At 37.2% G+C, this 21,233-nt stretch overlaps 1 protein-coding gene across 1 annotated transcript in view; it reads left to right on the forward strand.

Annotated features, from left to right (window-relative positions):
* Window positions 1–19,047, forward strand: part of radil2a (Ras association and DIL domains 2a) — a 39,870-nt gene extending 20,823 nt beyond the window's left edge. Inside the window, exons 9-16 of the mRNA XM_067382754.1 lie at window positions 117–336; window positions 831–1,003; window positions 7,979–8,123; window positions 9,072–9,250; window positions 10,625–10,967; window positions 12,960–13,087; window positions 14,554–14,693; window positions 17,336–19,047. Of these exons, the coding sequence (XP_067238855.1) occupies window positions 117–336; window positions 831–1,003; window positions 7,979–8,123; window positions 9,072–9,250; window positions 10,625–10,967; window positions 12,960–13,087; window positions 14,554–14,693; window positions 17,336–17,423 (1,416 nt within the window). The 3' untranslated portion in view covers window positions 17,424–19,047. The remainder of the gene's footprint in view (window positions 1–116; window positions 337–830; window positions 1,004–7,978; window positions 8,124–9,071; window positions 9,251–10,624; window positions 10,968–12,959; window positions 13,088–14,553; window positions 14,694–17,335) is intronic.
* Window positions 19,048–21,233: the final 2,186 nt, after the last annotated feature.

Raw genomic sequence — 21,233 nt, forward strand, 5'->3', positions numbered from 1 at the left:
TTTTGCAAGTATTTAAGCATGCAGCATTCACATTATAAGATTCTCTACAGTATAAATCATTTAATGGATTGTTAAGCACAGTAACCAAACGTTATTCTCCCCGTCCCCTCTGTTAGAGTATGTATGCTGTGTTACCGCGGCTGCTGGATAGTAACCCTTTCTCTGAGAGCGGACAGCTGTGCATGCCTGCGGGAGTCAGCCAAATCCTAGACATCCTAAAGGAGGCACTGCACCTGCTCAACACTTTCCTGGTGCACAACGAGATCACATCTCAACTGCTGACCTACTTGTTCTTCTTCACAAATGCCTCGCTCTTCAACGCGCTCATGGAGAGAGGTGAGCACATTCACTGTCCCACTGAGGGCTCATTAAAAATGTGCATGAATTTCTTGATTTTTTTTTTTTTTAATGCAAATCACCTGTGAGGTTTTGATGCAAGTTATATTCACACACCAAAATAAGAACACAGAAGACGAGAGAGTGCATTGTAGAGAACTACTTAGTTGAACCGGCTGTTTTCACCCCAGTGGTCTTGCTACTCCTTTAAGGACGTGTTTCTCATGAGGGTGTGAATTTTACTGAGTGAATATTTGCATCTAGGTGTAAATATCTTTGGCCGTACAACACGGCTGTTTGCTCGGCAAAAGTCTGCTAAAGCCAGACAAAACTATGACAGAATGTAAACTGGTTGAGTTCAAATCCAGCTTGTGACTTTTTGTGACTTTTGATGATTATTGAAAAATAAAGAGTAGCAAAAAGTAGCTTAATATGATTAACCACTTGCACTAATTGGGACTTCAGGATAAATATTGTTGTGGATGTGTTTAAAGGGTCTGGAGGTGGTTTCTACCAGTGGTCTAGAGGAGTACAGATCCGTGCCAACCTGGATTTGCTGATGGACTGGACTCAAAGCATCGGGCTGGGAGATTTGGCTGCCGACTTCTTCCAGAAACTCTCTTCAGCCGTCAACCTGCTTGCAACTCCCAAAGAGACCTTGCTGCAGGTCAGAAAGTCTTTCAACTGCTTCACAAATGCTTGAACAGATACAAAAGCAAAGCATTTACAAATGTCTTGTTTTAGGGATGCGTCTTGTTTCGATAACCAGTACCATACTCATGTACTTAATAAAATGTCCTGACACAAAATAAATAAAATCTATACAGGATACAAACAACATTCAATTTTTTAAACCCACAGCAAAGTAAATCTCTATTTTGCATACATATATCAAAGACTCTTTTAATACTGTGCCTTAATCTAAATTCATTCATTGCATTACGTAATGATAATTTTCTAAAGGCAAAAGGAAAAATTTCATATTTCATATAATTTCTCTTTTATTTTGCGGGGCAAAATATGTTTTGGACCATCTGAGGTGAATCTACCCAATATGTTGTTTCCTATTGTCATGGAAAACCTGGAATTATCAGGGAATTTCAAAATTGTGTTTTCCAGACATGGAAAAGTCAGAGAAATTAATCAAATCTAAAGGTGTGTTTACGCTTGTGTTTCAGTTCTCTTGGTTTGTTTGATCTGGACCAAAAAAGAAAATGGTACATTTACTGTAGTCCTGGTTCACTTTGTGTTCACACTGTCATTTTTAACACCAAACCTAAAGATACGAAACAAAAAAAGGATTTTATGATGTACATTTTGTGACTGAACTTACCTGACCATCTAAAACAATACTAAGTGTTGGGCTAAACACACTCGTTGTAAGTGTGTACCTAAAGTATGATGGTATTTTTAACAGCTGACAACTCGTGAAGAGCTTATAATGTGTAAAAGAGTCAAAACAGTGGCAGGAATTCCTCCATCACACACCGAACGAAGATCTGTTGCAAGAAGACTGCGTTACCAGTGCCTGTTCTGAACTGTAATGGGCAACATCGCGACTGTGACGAGAAAAAAAAAAAAAACAGATATCCTTGAGGATTTCTTGTGAAATCACATCCTGTTTTTGGTTTGTTTACATGTCTTTGGTCCGTGTTGCATTCATATTTCATTAGAACTGCACCAAAGTTGGTTTCGAAGCAATGTTTTCAGCGGTCTTGGTCCATTTGTTTGGTTGCGCACCAGATTTCGAATGGCAGCGTTCACACTTACTCAAATGAACCACACTAACAGATCAATCGAATCAGAGTTCGTTTTAATCAAACCAAACCTGCCAAGTGTGAACACACCCTTAAACATCATGGAAGTTTCTATAGTGAATATAAATTGGTTACAATTTTCAATAAGGTCCTATTATAACATTACTAAATAATAATGAGCAGTACATTTGTTACAGCTTTTGTGGATCTTTGTTAATTTTAGTTAATAAAAATACTTTATTGTTAGTTCAGGTCCATTGAAATATAAACAGATACAATTTTTTAAATTTAACATTTAACTACATTAATATATGATTCAATGTTTCATTGTTAGCTCATATTAGTCAACTAATGTTAACTAATGGAACCTTATTGTAAAGTGTTACCTATAGATACATTCTGAAATATTCCATCAGCTACAGATATTTATCTTGTGTTCTTGCAAACCATAGTGTTGTGGGAAAATTGTTCTCTTGAGTTGCTCTAATTGAACAAATTAGTCTGAATGATTCATTAGTGAATCAGTCTAAATCATTTTAAATCCCTTATCCAGTGATCACAGTTCACTAGAAAGAAATGCATTGGTCATAAAGTGTGGGAACCCTGGGTATCAATGACTGCCAGAAAGAAACTTGTACATGGTGTGTCAAAAATGGTGTTGGTACATCCTTATATTGTTTCTTCATTTCACTTGACAAACAGCTTGATCTAGTTTCATTGAACTGTGAAAAAAATAAGCTGCAAAAAAAGAATTAACTTGGAATTGACAGCAAGGTGTATCGTAGGTGATGATTTTACAGGTGTGAGTATCAGTTATACCAATAAAGCCCCTGAATATGTCATCAAGCAGGCTTTAGGACTATAAAAATGACGTGATGTTTCAAGAAACGCTGAGCAAACCTGTTTCACAAGCCAATAGCTTTCCTTGAGGTATCAAGTGAATTCAATATAACCTCCTGATGGCATCAATCTCATGACAAAGGTCATATTTACTTCTTGAGTCATGCCATTTTTCCATATACGTCACATAAATAAAAACCCGTTCAGCCTGCCACAACATGCCTCATGCCATCCTAAATAATATGAATTATTTAGCTCTGTCATCTAAGTTGAATCACTTTGTAAATCACAATGTGACGGAGCGCTGCGGGCAAGACGGACTTTAGTACCTGGATGAACAGGAAATGGAAGATTTCAAAACAGCTGTTTGTCTAGTCTTAAACCTGTTAACTTTCTTCAAAAGCCGTTGATAGTGGGGAGATGTATTGTTTACTCTTTTTGTGCTTAAGGAAATGAGTTTCACTTGGCTTATCATACCATAAAACAAAGGCAGAATAACAGAGGACAGTACAAGGTTTACAGCACGCCACCCAAACACATCCTGTACCGTGGGGGTTTACAGTTCTCGTGAAGTGGCTCGCGGCGGTAGAGAGTCTGACTGGAGTTCGGCAGTAAATGAACTTTGACTGTTAAGGCTCTTAACCTGTCAGAGAGCTGGATTACAGCTCTGAGAGGGAGGAGCTTGTATGATCTCACTGTCTTGAGTGACTGAGTTTACTTTAAACACACTCCAAACAAACATATACATGACTCACTCTGTCACATGACCTCTGTTTATTTGGCCTGCATTACACAGTCAACCATAAATGCACTTTTTACAGTAAGTGAAGTAAAAGTAAATATTTCAAAAGCTGAACATTTTATTCCAAATTGGATTAAGGGAGTTACTCCATTATTAAAACTGCGACAGATTCAGAAAGATACCCTTATGAAAAAAAGTACACTTTAACACTTTTAAAAAAAAGTACATATCACATGTAGTAAAAATATATTTAGGCTAAGTGTGAACTGAATGTAATGTCTTTTTAGACACTGTTTTTTCCTCATTTAGTCAGGGACAATATACATTAATAATACATAAAATGTTCAAATGTGCCAGTTTTGTTGATTTTAAAAGTTTACACTTGAATGAAAAAGTGTTACAGTTTAAGTTTATATTAAATGCAGTGAGCTGAAGCTTTTTAACCCACTTTTATATGTAATTTCATAATTACTGAAATATGGTTGTGTATGGTAAAAGTGTATTGTTGAATGTACTGACAAACATTTTTTTTTTGTAAACTGAAATATATTTTAATGTCTTTTATATTGAAACTTGCAATTAAATATATTTATGATTACATATTTGAATTTGCAATTTAGTACATTTAAAATATATTAACTTTAAGGGTAATATACACAGTTAAAATGATAATCAATGTCAGTCAGCACATCAAAATAAGTTTACTTCTTTAAAACATGACTAAAGATTAATAAAACAATGATTTAAATGTACTTTGAAGTAAAAGTTTACTAACTTTAAAGTGAACATTTAAAAGGTGTGTGCTTAGTGATGAAACTCTTGAAGTTCACTTAAGTACCCTTTTACTTCATTAATATCATATCATCTGCAAGTATAGTTTTTATAAAATATGCTTTTACAATTTGAAGTACGCTACAAATGCACATTTAATACAATTAAACGCACTTCTTCTAACCCGCATCCATATTCATAAGCCAACATATTGTTACTTTAATCTACCAAACTTAGCACGGTCTTAAAGCCTGTTCTACATGGTATGCTTTATTTTTGATTGGACTTTCTTTGTTTCTGCCTTTTCACGCTACATTTTGGTCACGTGCCCAAAGTCACTGCTGTTAGATAACACTAAAAATCGAGTTTTTGTGTTTGTGTGAACAGGCTGTGACTCTGGGCTGACGTCATTTTTAAATGAGTGAAGGTGAATTTTAACTTCAGAAATGTTTCAAACATTTCCACAGATGGACAATCTGTAATTTATGCTGGTTGCATGTTTGTCAAGGAATAGTTTACCCAGGAGTTTGAATCACCCAGGATTAACAATTGTAAGTGTGAAAAGGTATTCTAAAAACACCATATCAACCTCTTTGGAACACAATAGCTACCAGACTAGAACACTAGAACACTCTAGCAATCAATCGATCTAACTCGTATGCTGTATAAATTTTAAACTTTTAGCTCAAGCCAACATCAAAATTTGTCTTGAGGATCTGTAATAATATATCACATGTAGCACTTGAGACAGTATGTGTCTGTCGGTATCATCCAGTGTGCAATTAGAGAATGTTAACTTCCTCTATCCGTCAACAAACAATGGTTGCATGTCAAAGTTGCTAAGAGACTGGTTGTTAAGTTTCCACCCATGGCATGAGCGCACAGTTTGTGGTTTGTAAAACATCCATTTCTGCACATAGTTGCAGATGTCTTTTCCCTTTTTCCAGCCATCTATTTTGGGACAGCCATCCTGACTCTCCAGCCCAGCCTGTTGCTATAGTGGGTGGCGAACGCAAAGAAAAAAATCACAACATGACACGAGACTCCAGTTCTCTCAACAGTCTTTTAAACTGTGTCCCTGTCTCAGATTTGTCACATATTCAAAATCTGCATTAGAGATCTCCAACATTTCTCAACAAGATCAAATGATCTGAGCTGCTATCCACATTCATTGTCATTTGTCTCATCTGAGTGTATTTTTTTAAGAAAGCTTATAAGAAAGATTTGAAGCAAATTTGATACATGTCCATTACACTCTAAAAAATGTTTGGTTAAAACAACCCAAGTTGGGTTGAAAATGGACAAACCTAGCAATTGGGTTGTTTTAACCCAGTGGTTGGGTTAAATGTTTGCCCAACCTGCTGGGTAGTTTTATTTAACCCAACTACTGATTAAAAATGACTATATGGCTGGCTTAAAATGAATCCAAAATAGGTGAGAAATTAAAAATCAGACACATAATTACTAGAGGCAACAATAATAATCAAAAGGTGTACATTTATTAATAAGCAATTTCATAAATGTTTATTGTTTATTATTAATTATCTTATTAATAAATGCTCATTTATTAAACATATTAATAAATGTTAATTTCCAGCATATTTTGGGTTCATTTTAAGCAAGCAGTACAGTAATTTTTATACAACAGTTGAGTTAAATTAAACTACCCAGCATGTTGGGCAAACATTTAACCCAACCACTGGGTTAAAACAACCCAATTGCTGGGTTTGTCCATTTTCAACCCAACTTGGGTTGTTTTTAACCCAGCATTTTTTAGAGTGGTTTAATTTTAGGTCCCTGAGCAATATTTTGTTTTTTAATGGTGAACCAAGCCTTTTATCATTGTTGTTGTTGTAAATCCAACATCTACACCAGACCTACAGTCTAATAAATTGCACATGCAGCTGGATATAATGAGTTACTCATAAACATACTTCTGATGCACACGACTGTATTGTGGCTTTATTAGCCAAGAGTGAGTTCTGCGATTAGATCACAGCCGTTCCCAGACTCATGTAACACCACCCATCATGTCTGTTTGAGGTGTCTTAAAAATATCTATGCAGCAGCTAAATAATTGTTGCATGTCAGGGTATAAGGGTTGAATCTTACCAGGTGACATTTCTTCCCAAAATCAAAATAAAGAATTAAGAAATAATATTTAGCCAGGTTTGCCAACTTATCATAGTGCTCCTGACATTGTATTTTTCTCCTTAATTTCATCATAAACATGTTTCATTTATATTTAATTATTTAATTAAATTTAATAAATATCAGTAAAATCGTCATGCAACCTTTTTAATAGTTTCTTACATATTTGAAATAAGTAAATGCATTTGTGCTTTCAACTGTCTTCAATTTGTAATGCTGTTTGAGAATGAAAAAGGTTCTGCAAAGTTAAAAAGGTCAAAGTCACTCCAAAGGGAGTTATTCTCTATATCAGTAACATTGTTTCTGAACTCCCTGAAAGTTGTAGTCTTAAAGTTTTAAAATAAACTCTCAGTTTAATGAAACTAAGCTGAAACTGTAAGGAAATGCCAAACATATCCTGCCAGGTTCAGCAGTTCTGTTCTAGTGAGTTTGTACAATGTTTGTTCCCAGCCACTGCTTCCTAAATCATTTTGTGAAGAGATTGGTTTAATTATATACAAGGACTGGATGTTATATTGTTCTGGATGCAAAATGACAGAAGAAACACCACTCTGTTATTTAGATCATCTATTCATAAGGAACCAGTAAAGAAGAATGAAAAAAAAAAAGAAAATGGTGGAGTGTTGTTTGGTGAGCTATCCTTTGTTTAAATGTTTTGGCTGTATTTCCTTTGTGGTATTTTAAAGATATTTGTTTGGTTGACAATAGAGTTTGCTTGTCAAAGCAAGGCATGTCTTGTCAGAGAATGATATGTACCCTTGTGAAATGAATAATTATTTAATAATTATTTATTTTTTGTCAAAATACTATACTGTCCTCCCAATTATTCTCCTTACTGCATAGAAGTGTACTAAAACATTCAGACTACATGATATTTAACCAGGGTTGCATTTCTCTGCTGTTATCACTTGAATTAAGTGCTGCGTTTAACAATTTAGATTACATTTTTCTATATTGTGTTGCCATTTCTGGACAGGCACTAGTCTAGTTTATATTATACCAGTTTGTTTGTGTGAATGTGTTTGCGTAAAACATCTTTTTGATGGTAAAGGAGGGCACACCACAAGCCTCAGTCTTGGGTCCTTTGTTGTTTTCTTTGTACATTCTCCCTTTAGGTGATATTATTAAAAAAAAATCATTGTTATGCAGATTACGCAGACTACTTTGTAAGCCATAAACAATTCTGTGCCCATTGTGGTGTTGCAAAATCAAGATTAGAATGTATGTGACCAGCTGGGCGTCAACACATCTCTAAAGACATTTCACCAGCACTGAATACGGTTAGCTAACCGTGATGAGAAATCCAGTTGGGCCCAAAAAGCGCTTATAGTTTTGTGTGATATTTCCTCATTCTTCTATGCATCTGTGTGTGTATTTACAGGCATCATGGTCCACTCTGAGAGCTGAGTTTGTTCATCTGAACCCTGCACAGCTGCATCATATGCTAAGAGAGTACAACACAGCCCGTACCTGCCCTCCATGCTGGACTCCGTCGCCAGAGGATGCAGCGGCGGCCCTCCATACCTGTGAGCTCAAATATGAACACACACACATCATCATTTAATCACAGATTAAAAGTCAAATTTGACCGTTATTAGTTCCGAAATATAGTATACCAACAGCCTTTTAGTCAATTGATTAAATTGTGTTTTATATGTGTATTTTAAAAGGTTTGTCTTAAAGGGTTAGTTCATCCAAAAATGAAATTCTGTCATTGATTACTCACCCTCATGATGTTCCACATATGTACGACCTTTGTTCATCTTCAGAACACAAATTAAAATATTTTTGATGAAATCTTTGAGCTTTTTGGCCTCTGATAGACTGCAATGTTATTACCACTTTCAAGGCCCAGAAAGGTAGTAACGACATAGTTAAAATAATCAACATGACTAGAGTGATTCAACCTTAATGTTATGAAGTGATGAGAATACTTTTGTGTGCAAAAAAAACAAACCAAAATAATGAGTTTATTCAACAGTTTCTATCTTAGATGTCAGTCTCCTCAGGTATTCATGTTGTAAACACAGTGCAGCACTTCCAGGTTCTACATCAGAATGCCGGCTTATTATTGGCCGGCTCCTGTGTCAGCATCACACGCATGCGTCGTGCTGCTCATGTGATCAGCATCAGCCAATACTGAGCCACCGTTCTGACATAGAACCTGGAAGCGCTAAAAATAGTTTAGGAGACTGACATGGAAGAGAATGAACTAATGGGTGTGGAACGACATGAGGGAGAGTAATTAATGACAGAATTTTCATTTTTGGGTGAACTAACCCTTTAAGACCTTGATATACTCACAACAAAGTTCATTTTCTTTCTTCACTTAGTAGTAAAAAGTAGTTTGAAATACCTTTTCATAACCATTTTAGCAGTGGGTGATTCATTATCAGGGGGAGGCCTACATAAAAAGGACTCAAATTATCTCTGAGATTCTCTGTGCCTGACAGCAAAAATGTTTTTTGTCTTAGCTAATATCCTGGAAAGTTTCGACAATCATCCTCCTCTAATCCTGCCCAGCAGCATCTTTCATCTGGAGCTGGGAAATCCCATCACAGAGCCAGGGCTGTTCCCTCCATTGCAGCATCTGCAGGAGTTTATCCAGTCTCTCCCAGACAGCCAGACACAGTCTGATCATCAGCCCTCACAGGTGAACCTCCTCCATGCTGTTAACTCCCTACTGACGCCACAGAAAATGCACAGACATTTATTGCAATGGTTAGTTGAGGGGTTTAGAACTTTTTCTTAAAGTATATTTTGAAATGTTGGCATATAGTTTAGAAATAAGACATTTTTAACCACGTTAAGGAATGCCATCACATTAAAGTGATGGCAGACACATCAGAGACTTACTAATTGAAATTAAAGCCATACCCCATATTGCTCAACACTGTAGCTTAAATGACTGCAAATTAAATTTGGAAAATATTAAACTCACATTAGTTTAGTCTCGCTTACAACAATACCAGCCAATCAATTTCAACCAATCCTCAATTAAATCTCTTAATAGAACAAAACCGACCAATATTACCAATATTTACAGTGCCCCATTATGCTATTTTAAAGGTTCCTAATTTTGTTTTGAGGTCTTCTACAATCAGTTTACATGCATCTGAGGTAAAAAAAAAAAAAAAAAAAATCTCAAAAATTAATTTTCTCATAATATACATTGCACATTACCTCATTTCTTATAAGGTCAAACAGAATTCAGTCTCTCCACAGGCACTTGATACACAGTGACTTGAATAATGTCGTCAATTTTACCATATCAATTCTTTCGCGAGTCCTCATCTTTTCATGCAAAGTGATTCGCAGTGCTGAAAACAGTGTCTTCTTGACATGTCGACAAGACGAATCAAACACCTCCAGCTCTGAGCTACAACAGCATAGTTTGAGGGTGGGTCAGAGTAGACGTTTTTCTCGGCCAGTCATTGAAGACCATAGTCTGGCATTATGCAAATGAGTTGCATTGTTAACTGGTTTGTAACAGGAAGTGAGACTGACGGCGCGTATTAACAGTTCCGAATTGGTTCTTTTCTTTTCAGAGACAATAACTTTGTTGTGCACCTTGATCTTTAAAACTTTGCAGCCATTTCACATTCACAAACATCAGTATTACAAACTGCATGAAAGGTAATATTCAAAAAAGCATAATAGGGGTACTTTACATCTCGTAATAGAACAAAACTGACCAACATTTAAATCTCTTGAGAGAACAAACTGACCAATATTTATATTTTAATTGCCTTTTGAGTCATTATGCTACTGATATATTTGCTAGACAACACTACAGATACAATATAGATAGATCTAAATCCAGAGGATCACCTGTATTGTTGTTTTATAGGCCTTTTGTCATATTGTCCAAGATCTCTTGCTATATGGTAAAGACATTACTGACACAACAATATGACTTTTTCCAAAGCTGCTTTGAAAATATACATATTCTGAAAAGTGCTATACAAATAAATTTAACATGACTTGAAATATGGGCTGATAATTCTGACATTTTGGATTAATTCAGGACTCCTGCAGTATCTTGAATGAAGGGACATCGTCTGAACCAATCACCTGCCAGGATCCAGAGGCAACAGATCAACACCCTGTCACCATGACACCTCCTCAGTTTCGGGAGTCTCACAGCAATCTGAGCTCGTGTGAGGCCGTCTTGACCCAGAAACTCAAGAGCCTGGAGCTCCAAAACAGCTTGTCTGGAAGTACAGGCCTGGGCTACCACAAGAGTCTGGCCCTCGACCCCTCCTGCCTGCTTACGCCTCCCAACACCCCTCAGAATCTAGACCAAGCCGAGCTGGAAGCCAGCCTTCTGGAGGGGACGGCACAGCAGACGGCACACCAGCACAGGAAAGGTAACCAGCACAAATTTAATCCTACGTGAAAGAGCTGTAGCAATAGTAGTACTTGACTCATATATTTGTTAATGAGCTGTGCTCTGAGAAATATCTCAGACATGTTCGCCCTGTACCATGTTCAAAGGCAGGGTGTATTGTCTTTGGAGGTGTAAGGGAGGTGCTGGTGTTGATGTGGATTTGAGTTTGTGTGCTCTGGCTGCAGCAGGTGAAGAAGCTGGAAACCATCCCTCCTCCTCCTCCTCCTCTCCAGAATGCTTTTACCACATATTTTTATTAATTGTGCAATAGTCAGGTGAGCTCAGGGAAGAACCGGTCTTTGTAACTGATGTTGGGATCAGGTTATTATTCACAACTGGTATTCCTGAGCACTTCATTTCTTTCTTCTCAGAATTTCTAATAAATAAATAAATAATAAGGATGATTAAAATAAAAATAAATCGTTGGAATTAAGCAATCCGAATTGTGCCTCAGTCTCTTTATCAAGATCAGGTTTGAACACTTTCACACTTTTACCCTTTAACACTTATTGTAGGGGCATTTGGAGGAATATGTTAAACTCTTGCTGTTTCATCGATGATGAGAAATGGTTTTCATGATGCCAGGTCATACATTTTTACAGCATGGGAATACAGTCAACAGGAAGCCCTTATGAACTGAATCAGCATGCAAATACAGCTCTGAAAAAAGCATACTGTGGTAATACCATGGTAATGAATGATTGCCATATTCATGTGCATGGGATGTACATAGTGCTAAAAAGTTACTTCAGAAAATATCCTGAGAAAACCAGTGAGTATTTAAATGTATTTTACCTGTGGTAAAATACGTTTATGCGTTTATAAAAAAGCAGCAACAGCTGCATGGTAAATGGCAGCAATATTCAATAAATAATAAAATATTTCTTCCACTAAGTCATATAATCATATTTCATAAGCTTAAAGCGTTAGTTCACCCAAAAATGAAAATTCTGTCATGATTTACTCACCCTCATGTTGTTATAAACCCATAAGACTTTTGTCGACATTGGCTTCAAACGCAGTCCATTCAGAATGTAGAACTGAAACTTTTTTTATAATAAAGTATGAACTAAAGTAGTGTCTAAACTAGAATATGAAAAATATAGACATTTGTACATTTATTATATAGTTAAAGAAAGGTAGAGCTCTACATGTGGCTTCCTGTTCCCACTGGTTTCCCGCCTCCTATTTCTAAAGACTAGTATGGATTTTTTTCCAATCAAAGGGACTCTTCTTAGATCACACTAGTTTTGGCCACTAATACATCCCACTTTTTTGGTAGTGGCACAAATCCTCTAATCTGGTTCAAGAATTACAGAGAGATGGTGATGTCAGGAGAAAAAAGAGCAGTGGATAAAGCATCATGGGAATTTACAGTTGGCTTGCTTGCTGGAATCTTAATCGGGACAGGCATTGTTCAGGATGCGGGCCGGGTGGCCGAGAGCTGGAGGAAAGCCCTTTGTGTTTCAGCAGCCCACAGCACAAGATCTTTTTGGGAACATGAAAATGGTCATACTTGTGTCATCATTATGAAGAATTGTCTGATGTTTACGACAGACCAAACCTGTGAAAATCTGGGGGAAAAATTGTCAGTTAGTTTATGGGTGAATCTTGACCTTCTCAATATGACCTACAATTCTGATTTCATTTGGACTTTAATGTCATTAAATAATCGCTAGGATAATAATATTGATAGTCCTAAAAACAAACTTCATTTTCTTAATGCAAAATAATAATTTCTTATTTTTTTCTTCTGATTTTGGGGTGATGTATGACCTGGGTAACGTTTCCCACAGCGTAAGCCTAAGTTGATCGTAGCTCCATTGGTTTCAATAGAGCTACGATCAAACTTAAGCTTACGATGCTTTTGGGAAACACTGCCCTGGACATTCAGTGACATTAGATTTAGTTTATTCAGTTGATCTAGTGAAGACCCTGAGCTGATAATGTGATGTGTTTGATGTTTTCTCAGTAAAGAACGGCCTCACAGGAAACACAGACCAAAGAAAAGAGGAAGATGAGGATGATAGAGATGAAGTGTTCACCGTAGAGCTGATGAAAGGACCTCATGGTCTTGGTCTGGCACTGGTGGATGGAATGGTGAGAATTATCTTTGTCCTATTTTTATTTTCTATTTATAATTCTATACTTGTACACTCTTACCGTTTCTCCAGGATATACTTTGTAAACTGTGCACTGTATATGTTTTTTGTGCATTGAATAACTGCATGATGGTTGAGGTGCGTTATTGTCCGTCTGGTGAGTTGATTAGCATATTGACTTCAATAGTTGTTCCTTCGTTGTGATCATTCTGTTGAAATGACCCTGTTTTATATTTAGAAGGTATTTAATATCTATTTAGGTTGTACAGTAAACCTGCTAGACGAATGCAAACTGTAATGTAATTTGAGCTTGCTGCACAACTTTATTTTTCAACACCTTCAAAACTAGGCCAGTCAGCAGCTGTTATGATTAAATATAACAGAGGTTACACTAGATACAGACAAGAAGAATCTGTTCCAAAACCTAGTGAGCTGCCTTACTGTTTACTCCCTACATTTACAGCATCCTAACCTTTAAAGGTAAATTCACCCAAAAATGAAACTCCTGTCATCATTTACTCACCCTCATGTTGATCCAAACCCAGTAAATCTTTCGTTCCCCTGAGGGAATTCTGTCCCTCCATTGAACGTCGAATCACCCAAAACTTTGATGCTTCAAAACCTTCATAAAGATGTCATATAAGGAATCAATATAAATTGAGTGTCAATCCAAGTCTGCTGAAGAGACACAATCACTTTTATGATAAACATGTATTAAAACATGGGTAAAATAAATCTATTTTATTTAATTATCAGCTCTCTTCATCAAATATCTGGCTAGATTTGTTCGCTGAACTTGTTGCAGTACATTATGGGATTGTCATCTCTGCAAAAGAATATATGTTTTGCTTTCTTGGAATTTGGTTTTGGTCAAAGATATCTTGGTCAGCAGCAAAATGTTGTTGCCTACAGATTTTGCATCATGAATGTGTCCGTGAGGCCTTAAAATACCGCCTACAAAGGCAGCTCACTAGGTTTTGGAGCAGAGTCATAGTTTCTTAGAGCTTCTTTGTTCACTCGCTCAGAGACTTTGGCCTGTAAATGACTTGGCATTGCTGACTCAGGTGTTCACTATGAGGTGCACGTGTGGGGGGTAATGTTTTACGAGAAGCTGCTCAGTAGGGGATGAATGTGTTGGCCACACCAATCGTCTTCTGAAGCCAACAATGAGTCCAGAGCTTGACTGAACGTGAGAAGATCTCCTGTGTTTCCCAGAACTGCACTGACGTTGAGGTTGATGTTAACAATAAGATGAAGTAAGAACCTGATGACTGTGTGTTTGAGCTTTCAGAGACAATAAAACATCTACTTTCTCCATGTGACTCAGGACGCTCTCAAACAAATTCATCAGTGCCACTAGGGTGATAGAGCGGGGATCAAACTAATCATTTCCTGTTGATGCAGATCCTCATCTAATCATCACTAATCTCGAGTCTTGTCTTTGTTTTGGCTTGTTGGTGATAGAAAACTCCCCTGCGAGTGAGTGGGATCTACGTGAAGTCAGTGGTGCCAGATTCGCCAGCAGCCCTCAGCCAGAGACTCAGAGTGGGCGACCGAATCCTCGCTGTGAATGGAGTCAGTCTGGTGGGCGTCGACTACCACAGGTGAACAACATCTGACATGCTGCTGAAGGGGGCCATTTTACCTTACAATACTTCTTCTTTGTCTCCACAAAAATTACAATTATCAGTTTTATGGTATAACTTCCGTTAACAAGAAATTAAGCCTATTTTAGGACCGTTACAATGTTTTGCATTTTGACATTGTCAATTAATTGCCAAAATTATTTATTTTATAATGTTTCTGGACGTTGCCTCCCTCCGGGACCTGAAGGATGCGTACTTTCATGTCTCGATTCTGCCTCGACAAAGACCCTTCCTACATTTTGCATTCGAGGGTCAGGCATGTCAGTACAAAGTCCTACCCTTCGGGCTGGCCCTGTTGCCATTCATAGGAAGGGTCTGTGTTGAGGCAGAATCGAGACATGACGCATGCTTCAGGTCGATCACTGCAAACTAATCCTTGGGACAGATGCATTCGAAAATGCGGCCCGGAAAAGCATAGCCATCAACTCTGGATCTTCTTTACCAAGGTTGTGGAGGTGGCCATTCTTCCTCTCAAGGAACAGGGCATTCACATCCTCAACTACCTCAATGACTAGTTCATTCTGGCCAGCTCATGAGAGCAGTTGTGTGAACACAGGGACTTGGTGCTAGCTCAACTCAGCCGGTTGGGTCCGGTTGGATCAACTGGGACAAGAGCAAACTCGTCCCTGGGCAGAGGATCTCTTATCTCGGTATTGAACTGGACTCGGCCGCCCAGACAACATGCCTCACCGAGGAGTGCGTCCAGTCGGTGTTGAACTGCCTGGAATCGCTCTATCATAGGACAGTGGCCCCACTGAAACTAGGCTCCAGGGGCATATGGCATCAGCATTGGTTAAGGGGCCTGCATGCATTTTCGGTCAACGAATCATGCCTTTATTTAGGCCCGGTGACTCTGATGTTATCTTGAGACCCCGGCCTAGATATATGTGCACAAGGTTCTTACCCCTCCCTTCAGAGATCAGGTAGTGAACCTGCAAGCGCTGCCCTCGGAGGAGGCAGACCCAGCCTTGGCTTTGCTCTGTCCCATCTGAGCTCTGCGCCTGTACGTGTACAGAATGACAAGCTTTAGGACCTCAGATCAGCTCTTCTTCTGTTACAGAGGCCAGCAGAAGGGAAAGGCTGTCTCCAAGCAGATGATGGCCCACTGGATAGTGGATGCCATCGCCTTGGCTTATTAGTCCCAAGGCATGCCTTGCCCGCTCGAGTTGAGAGCTCACTCCACTTCAGGAGTTGCCTCTTCCTGGGCGCTGGCGCACAGCGCCTTGCTGACAGATAAATGTAGATCTGTGGGCTGGGCGACACCTATCATGTTCGCTAGATTCTATAGCCTTTGTGTTGAACAGGCATCTTCCTGTGTACTCGCTTCCAGTAGCCGGTAACGTGAAGGATCCATTCTAGTGTCGGCTTGCTATGCCATTCCTGCCCCCTGGGCCGGATACGTGCACCTATTGTTCCAGCTTGTTCCCCATCTTTGCAAACCCTGTTGAGTTCCTCCGCCACCTCCTGCGGCTCAGACATTGTGGACTGTCTGATGCTAGACCAAGTGTATTTCCACGTACTACCTTCCCCTCTGGGTAGTGGGGCTTCTGCAGCGTCCCCTATGGGTTCACTGTCTCAGTGTGTAGACTTAGAAAAGTCTTACTGAACGAATCATGCGGAACAGCAGTACACACACTTTCTGTGTAAGCTTGCCCCCATCTCCGCCCCAACTTATGCTAGGCGCTGAAGGGGTCATTAACTGTGCCGTTTTATTTGGTATCCCAATTTGTCAGTTAATTTGTGACGTATGTCGAACGTGACCACGACCGAACCCTCATTCCCTGAAGGAGAGAACGGAGACGTACGTCCTGTCGCCACAGTTCCTGTGCTTTCGCTGTAGTGCAGACTTAAGTTGTCTCCTCAGTGAAAAACAGAGCACGACTGCATCCGCTTCTGTATTTATACCCGCCTTGCGGGGGCAGTGCACGTTATGCAAATATCGCACGCCAATTCCATTGGCTCGTTTAGTTACACTCAAAGGTGATAGGGCTCTCTAGCAATATCCCAATTCGTCGGTTCATTTCTGACATACATCTCCATTCCCTCCTTCAGAAAACGAGGGATACATACGTAACCAAGATATTTTATTTGTTCTCATTTCACATTATTCTTACAGTAGTTTATTACAATTTTTATGTAAATCAGTTTTAAAGGCAGCACAACAAATACTAACATGTGTAAATAATCAAGTTTCCTATTTTTCTAGTCTTTCTGTCTTTTACTTCCAGGTCTAGACAATTATGTTTCATTATTAATATCATCATTATGTGTTTGCATTACAGTATAAAGAAATCTAAATAATTATTTTCTTTAAGCTAAAGATAATTTCTTCTTTCTTTTGATTTTGGAGAGAAATAATGTCCTATATGTATGTATGTACCCAGAGCTCCTGAAAAACCACAACAAATTCATTGTTTGCGCACACTTGGTGAATAAAGCTCATTCTGACTCTGAAATAAGAAACTTGAACATGTTCTGAACATAAGATTCACAATATAAGATTTAATACAGACATCTGAGGTTTAACAGATGAGATGATGGATGTTCTTGACTCTGAAACTGACTGAATAACCCTCCCCTGCTCCGTCTTTTCCTGACAGTGGGAGAGAACTCATCCGGACGTCAAGCGATTTGCTCCGATTACTGGTGGCCAAAACCGAATCCAAAAGCTTCATCACCAGATGCTGAGAAACACAACAGACTCGTCTGGATTCTTGACTGAATCATTGAGCTGATTTTCCTCCTTGATCCATTCAGCCAAATCTGGAACTCAAATATTTTGCTGAAACCAAAGTAAAGGCAATTCAACTGATTTCATTAATGTTTTTATTTTTTAAGTTGTTGTTTCTTCTGCTGGCAAACTCTTTGTCTCAGAAGGCCAGAATAATATGTTGATATCTTCCATTCATAGTGTTTATTTCACATTTTTCTTTCTATCTTTAATGTAACACAGTTTACCAGATGTTTTAAACCGTTGTTTACCAGTGTTTTATTTTCGTTTAGTATCTGTCCGTCTGTCATTTTCTGGTTTGATGAGAAATAGTTGTGGTCCAGACAGGGTTATTTCAGTTTCCTTAAAGCTCAAACTGGAAGAAAAAGACAATTACAGCTTCATTTTCTGTTCATAACATCCAAATACTGTTATGAATCAGTGAGAACTACATTAGTTTTAGTCAGTTTGTAATATTTATCCAAAGTATCACTATTAAAGTGCTGTTTTAAATGGTTCATGTTGCTGATGTTATGAAACTATTGTACTGTTTTCATACTGATGAAATTTCATCTTGATATTTCTTGTGAGGTTCCTGATGTCAGTCATGAATGATATTCTTCTCAGTGCCAGAGAAACAGTGTTATATTGTGTCATCTGTGTTCATGATGGTGTATAAAAACTATCGGCCGTTATATTTATGTGTTATTCTACAAGTGTAATAAATCTTATTTTGATTTCTTTTTAAAGAAAAGAGGTAAACTATGTTTTACTGTCTTGTGTTGATGTATTTCCTATTTGAACAGGAAGTTGGGTGTTGCACAGCCATCATTTTAATATCTGATCAGATTTAGGGATTTTAATTATGTTCAAGAAGATGTTTTTTGTCAATGTTTTGGAGTACACCAGCATATAAATGGCTTTTAAACTAACAGACATGGACTAAAAGCCACAAAGCTCTAGTTTGTATTTCTCAGGCTCTTTAACTGCGGTTTTGTCCTGCTCTGTTGGGTCTGTTAGTCTGAAGAGGGTTTAGAAAGGAAATCTAAATAAAGCACCAGCACACTTCTGGGTGAACGAGGAGTCCAGCTGCTGTGAGATGAAGTAGAAGATCATGGAGGAGCTCAAGGGTGTGTCTGTCAGAGATGCTGCTCACCGCAAAAACTCAAGACATTTATAGAGCATTTATTGAGTGAGTTTCCACTGCAGCAGCGACACACACACCATATACAGGAGCTCATGCTGAGACGCTTCGCTTTAACATGAATGTTTACACAAGTTCAGCTCTTTAAAGAGGTTTAATAAATGCTGCAAAGCTGCTGAGTCAGATTAGCTTGACTATTCAGCTAACGACAGTGTCTTACGTTAACTAGAGCCCTTTACTTACCTTAAGATTTTAGGATGTTTATTAAGATGTTTTTAATATGTTCATGACTGTACTTTTTTGCAACAATATCTTGAATTTTTTGAGCATTTGTATTAATATTGGTTACATTTTTAACAATCCCTTATTAATTTCTGACCCAGCACAATAAATAAATCAAACTGCATTATTGATTGTATCTGAAGCAGGAAGTTGGACATCCGATCACATCAATGATGTTAATAAATAAATCACACAATGCACCGCAGTTGTGGACTTAAAACAAAATCCAGAGTCCTCTCAGTCTGAGACCAAGACCTTCAAAAAATGGTCTTCAGATCTGTCTTGAGTACAACAACACTGAACTCTCAGAGATGACATGACAGTTGAGCTCATATGAGCTTCTGTCTGAATGATGTTTGTCTCCCTCTGCTGGACTGAGTGGATCAAACCTGCAGATCAGATTATTGGAGACGATCATTCTTGAGAAACCAGGAGAGATATTAGAGTTTATGGTCATGGCAAATGCTTTCTTATGCTGAACAAAAGACAAAAGTGAGACTGTTAAAGCAACAATCAGTGCTGGAGAAACAGTGACTGAACTGCAGAATCACAGAACAAGATCTGAGAGACACAGACATCATTTCAGAAGTGAAGGAGCAGAAATGTCACGTGTAACACCAGTTTTTATCTGACTTCTGTCTAACTGACACATTTGATTTTTATCTCTTGCTTTTAATTCAATAAGAAATCACACTGTGAACAATAACCACTGATATCTATAATGTTTTTCTTATATTTTCTGACAATTTTATGATTGGTTTATGTACTACAAACACTTTTGCTCACTAATGCTGCATTTATTTCATCAAAAATACAGTAAAATCTGTAATATTGTGAAATAGTATTATAAAATAAAATATCATTTTTCTATGTGAACATATAGTACAATGTAATTTATTCCTGTGATCAAAGCTGAATTTTCAGCATCATTACTCTTCAGGGTCACATGACCCTTCAGAAATCATTATAATATGATGATTCTAGAAACATTTATGATCATATTTCTGTGGAAACCATGATAACATTCAAACATTTGTGGTAAGATTAAAAAAACAGAGAAATTAATACATTTATTCATCCAAGCAAGCATTACATTTATCGAAAGTGAAGACATGTATAATATTACAAAAGATTTCTATTTAATAAATATTTTTATTACTTTTACTAAATACATTAAATAAAAATAAATGTAATGCTTTTAATTGAACTTTCTATTCATCAAAGAATCCTGAAAAATAAAATGCATCAGGGTTTCCAGAACATTTTTAATCATCACAACTGTTTTCAACACTGATAATATTCATAAATGTTTCTTCAAATCAGAATATCAGAATGATTTCTGAAGGATCACGTGACACTGGAGACAGGAATGTCACAGGAATAAATACATTTTAAAATATATTCACACTGAAAACAGCTATTTTACTTATATATTTCTCAATATTACTGTTTGAGCAGCCCTGGTGATCATAAGAGACTTCTTTCAAAAACATTAAAAAGGCTGTTAATAAGCACTGCTTTACTCATATACTTTTTTTGTCAATAAATATCTTGAGTTGGCTTTAAAACACATAAACCATATATTGTCACAATCATCTTCACGTTTTATCAGTTAAAAATGTTTCTGCTTTTTGTTATTCAACTGCTGCTCCAGTGGATCTCTTTGAGAGAGAATGAATGAAACAGACATTAAACGATAGTGAGCGCACTATAATGTTCAGATCACCTCAGTTAGGATAATAATAATAAAACTGGTCATGTGTGGACTCTCTCTGTACATTTAAATCTAGATTTATTCATACTGGATCAATATTGGTGTATTCTACTTTCATGCAAGATACTCTTAATTTACAGTTCAACTACAGTAAATCTACCCTTTAAAAAAGATATTAGATTGTAATAGATTTAAAAGATTTTAATAACTATTTAATAATTTAATTGAGTAACTATTGCACTGCAAAAATGCTGTTCTTACTTAGAATTTTTGTCTTGTTTCTAGTCAAAATATCTAAAAATTCTTGAATCAAGAAGCATTTTCTTGACAAGTAAAACATATTTTCTTGTTTTCAGGAAAAATAAGTCCAAATTGAGTGAGTTTTTCCTTAAAACAAGCAAAATAATCTTAATCCAAACTGAAAACAAGATTATATCGCTTATTTTTGGTTTGAAATAAGATTATTTTGCTTGTTTTAAAGAAAAACTCACTCAATTTGGACTTATTTTTCCTGAAAACAAGAAAATCTTTTTTAAATGTCAAGAAAATGCTTCTTGATTCAAGAATTTTAAGATATTTTGACTAGAAACAAGACAAAAACTCTAAGAACAGCATTTTTTTTGCAGTGTGGATAATTACATTTATTTC

The sequence above is a fragment of the Chanodichthys erythropterus genome, chromosome 3, assembly GCF_024489055.1.
Source record: "Chanodichthys erythropterus isolate Z2021 chromosome 3, ASM2448905v1, whole genome shotgun sequence".
Classification (NCBI taxonomy): Eukaryota; Metazoa; Chordata; class Actinopteri; order Cypriniformes; family Xenocyprididae; genus Chanodichthys; species Chanodichthys erythropterus.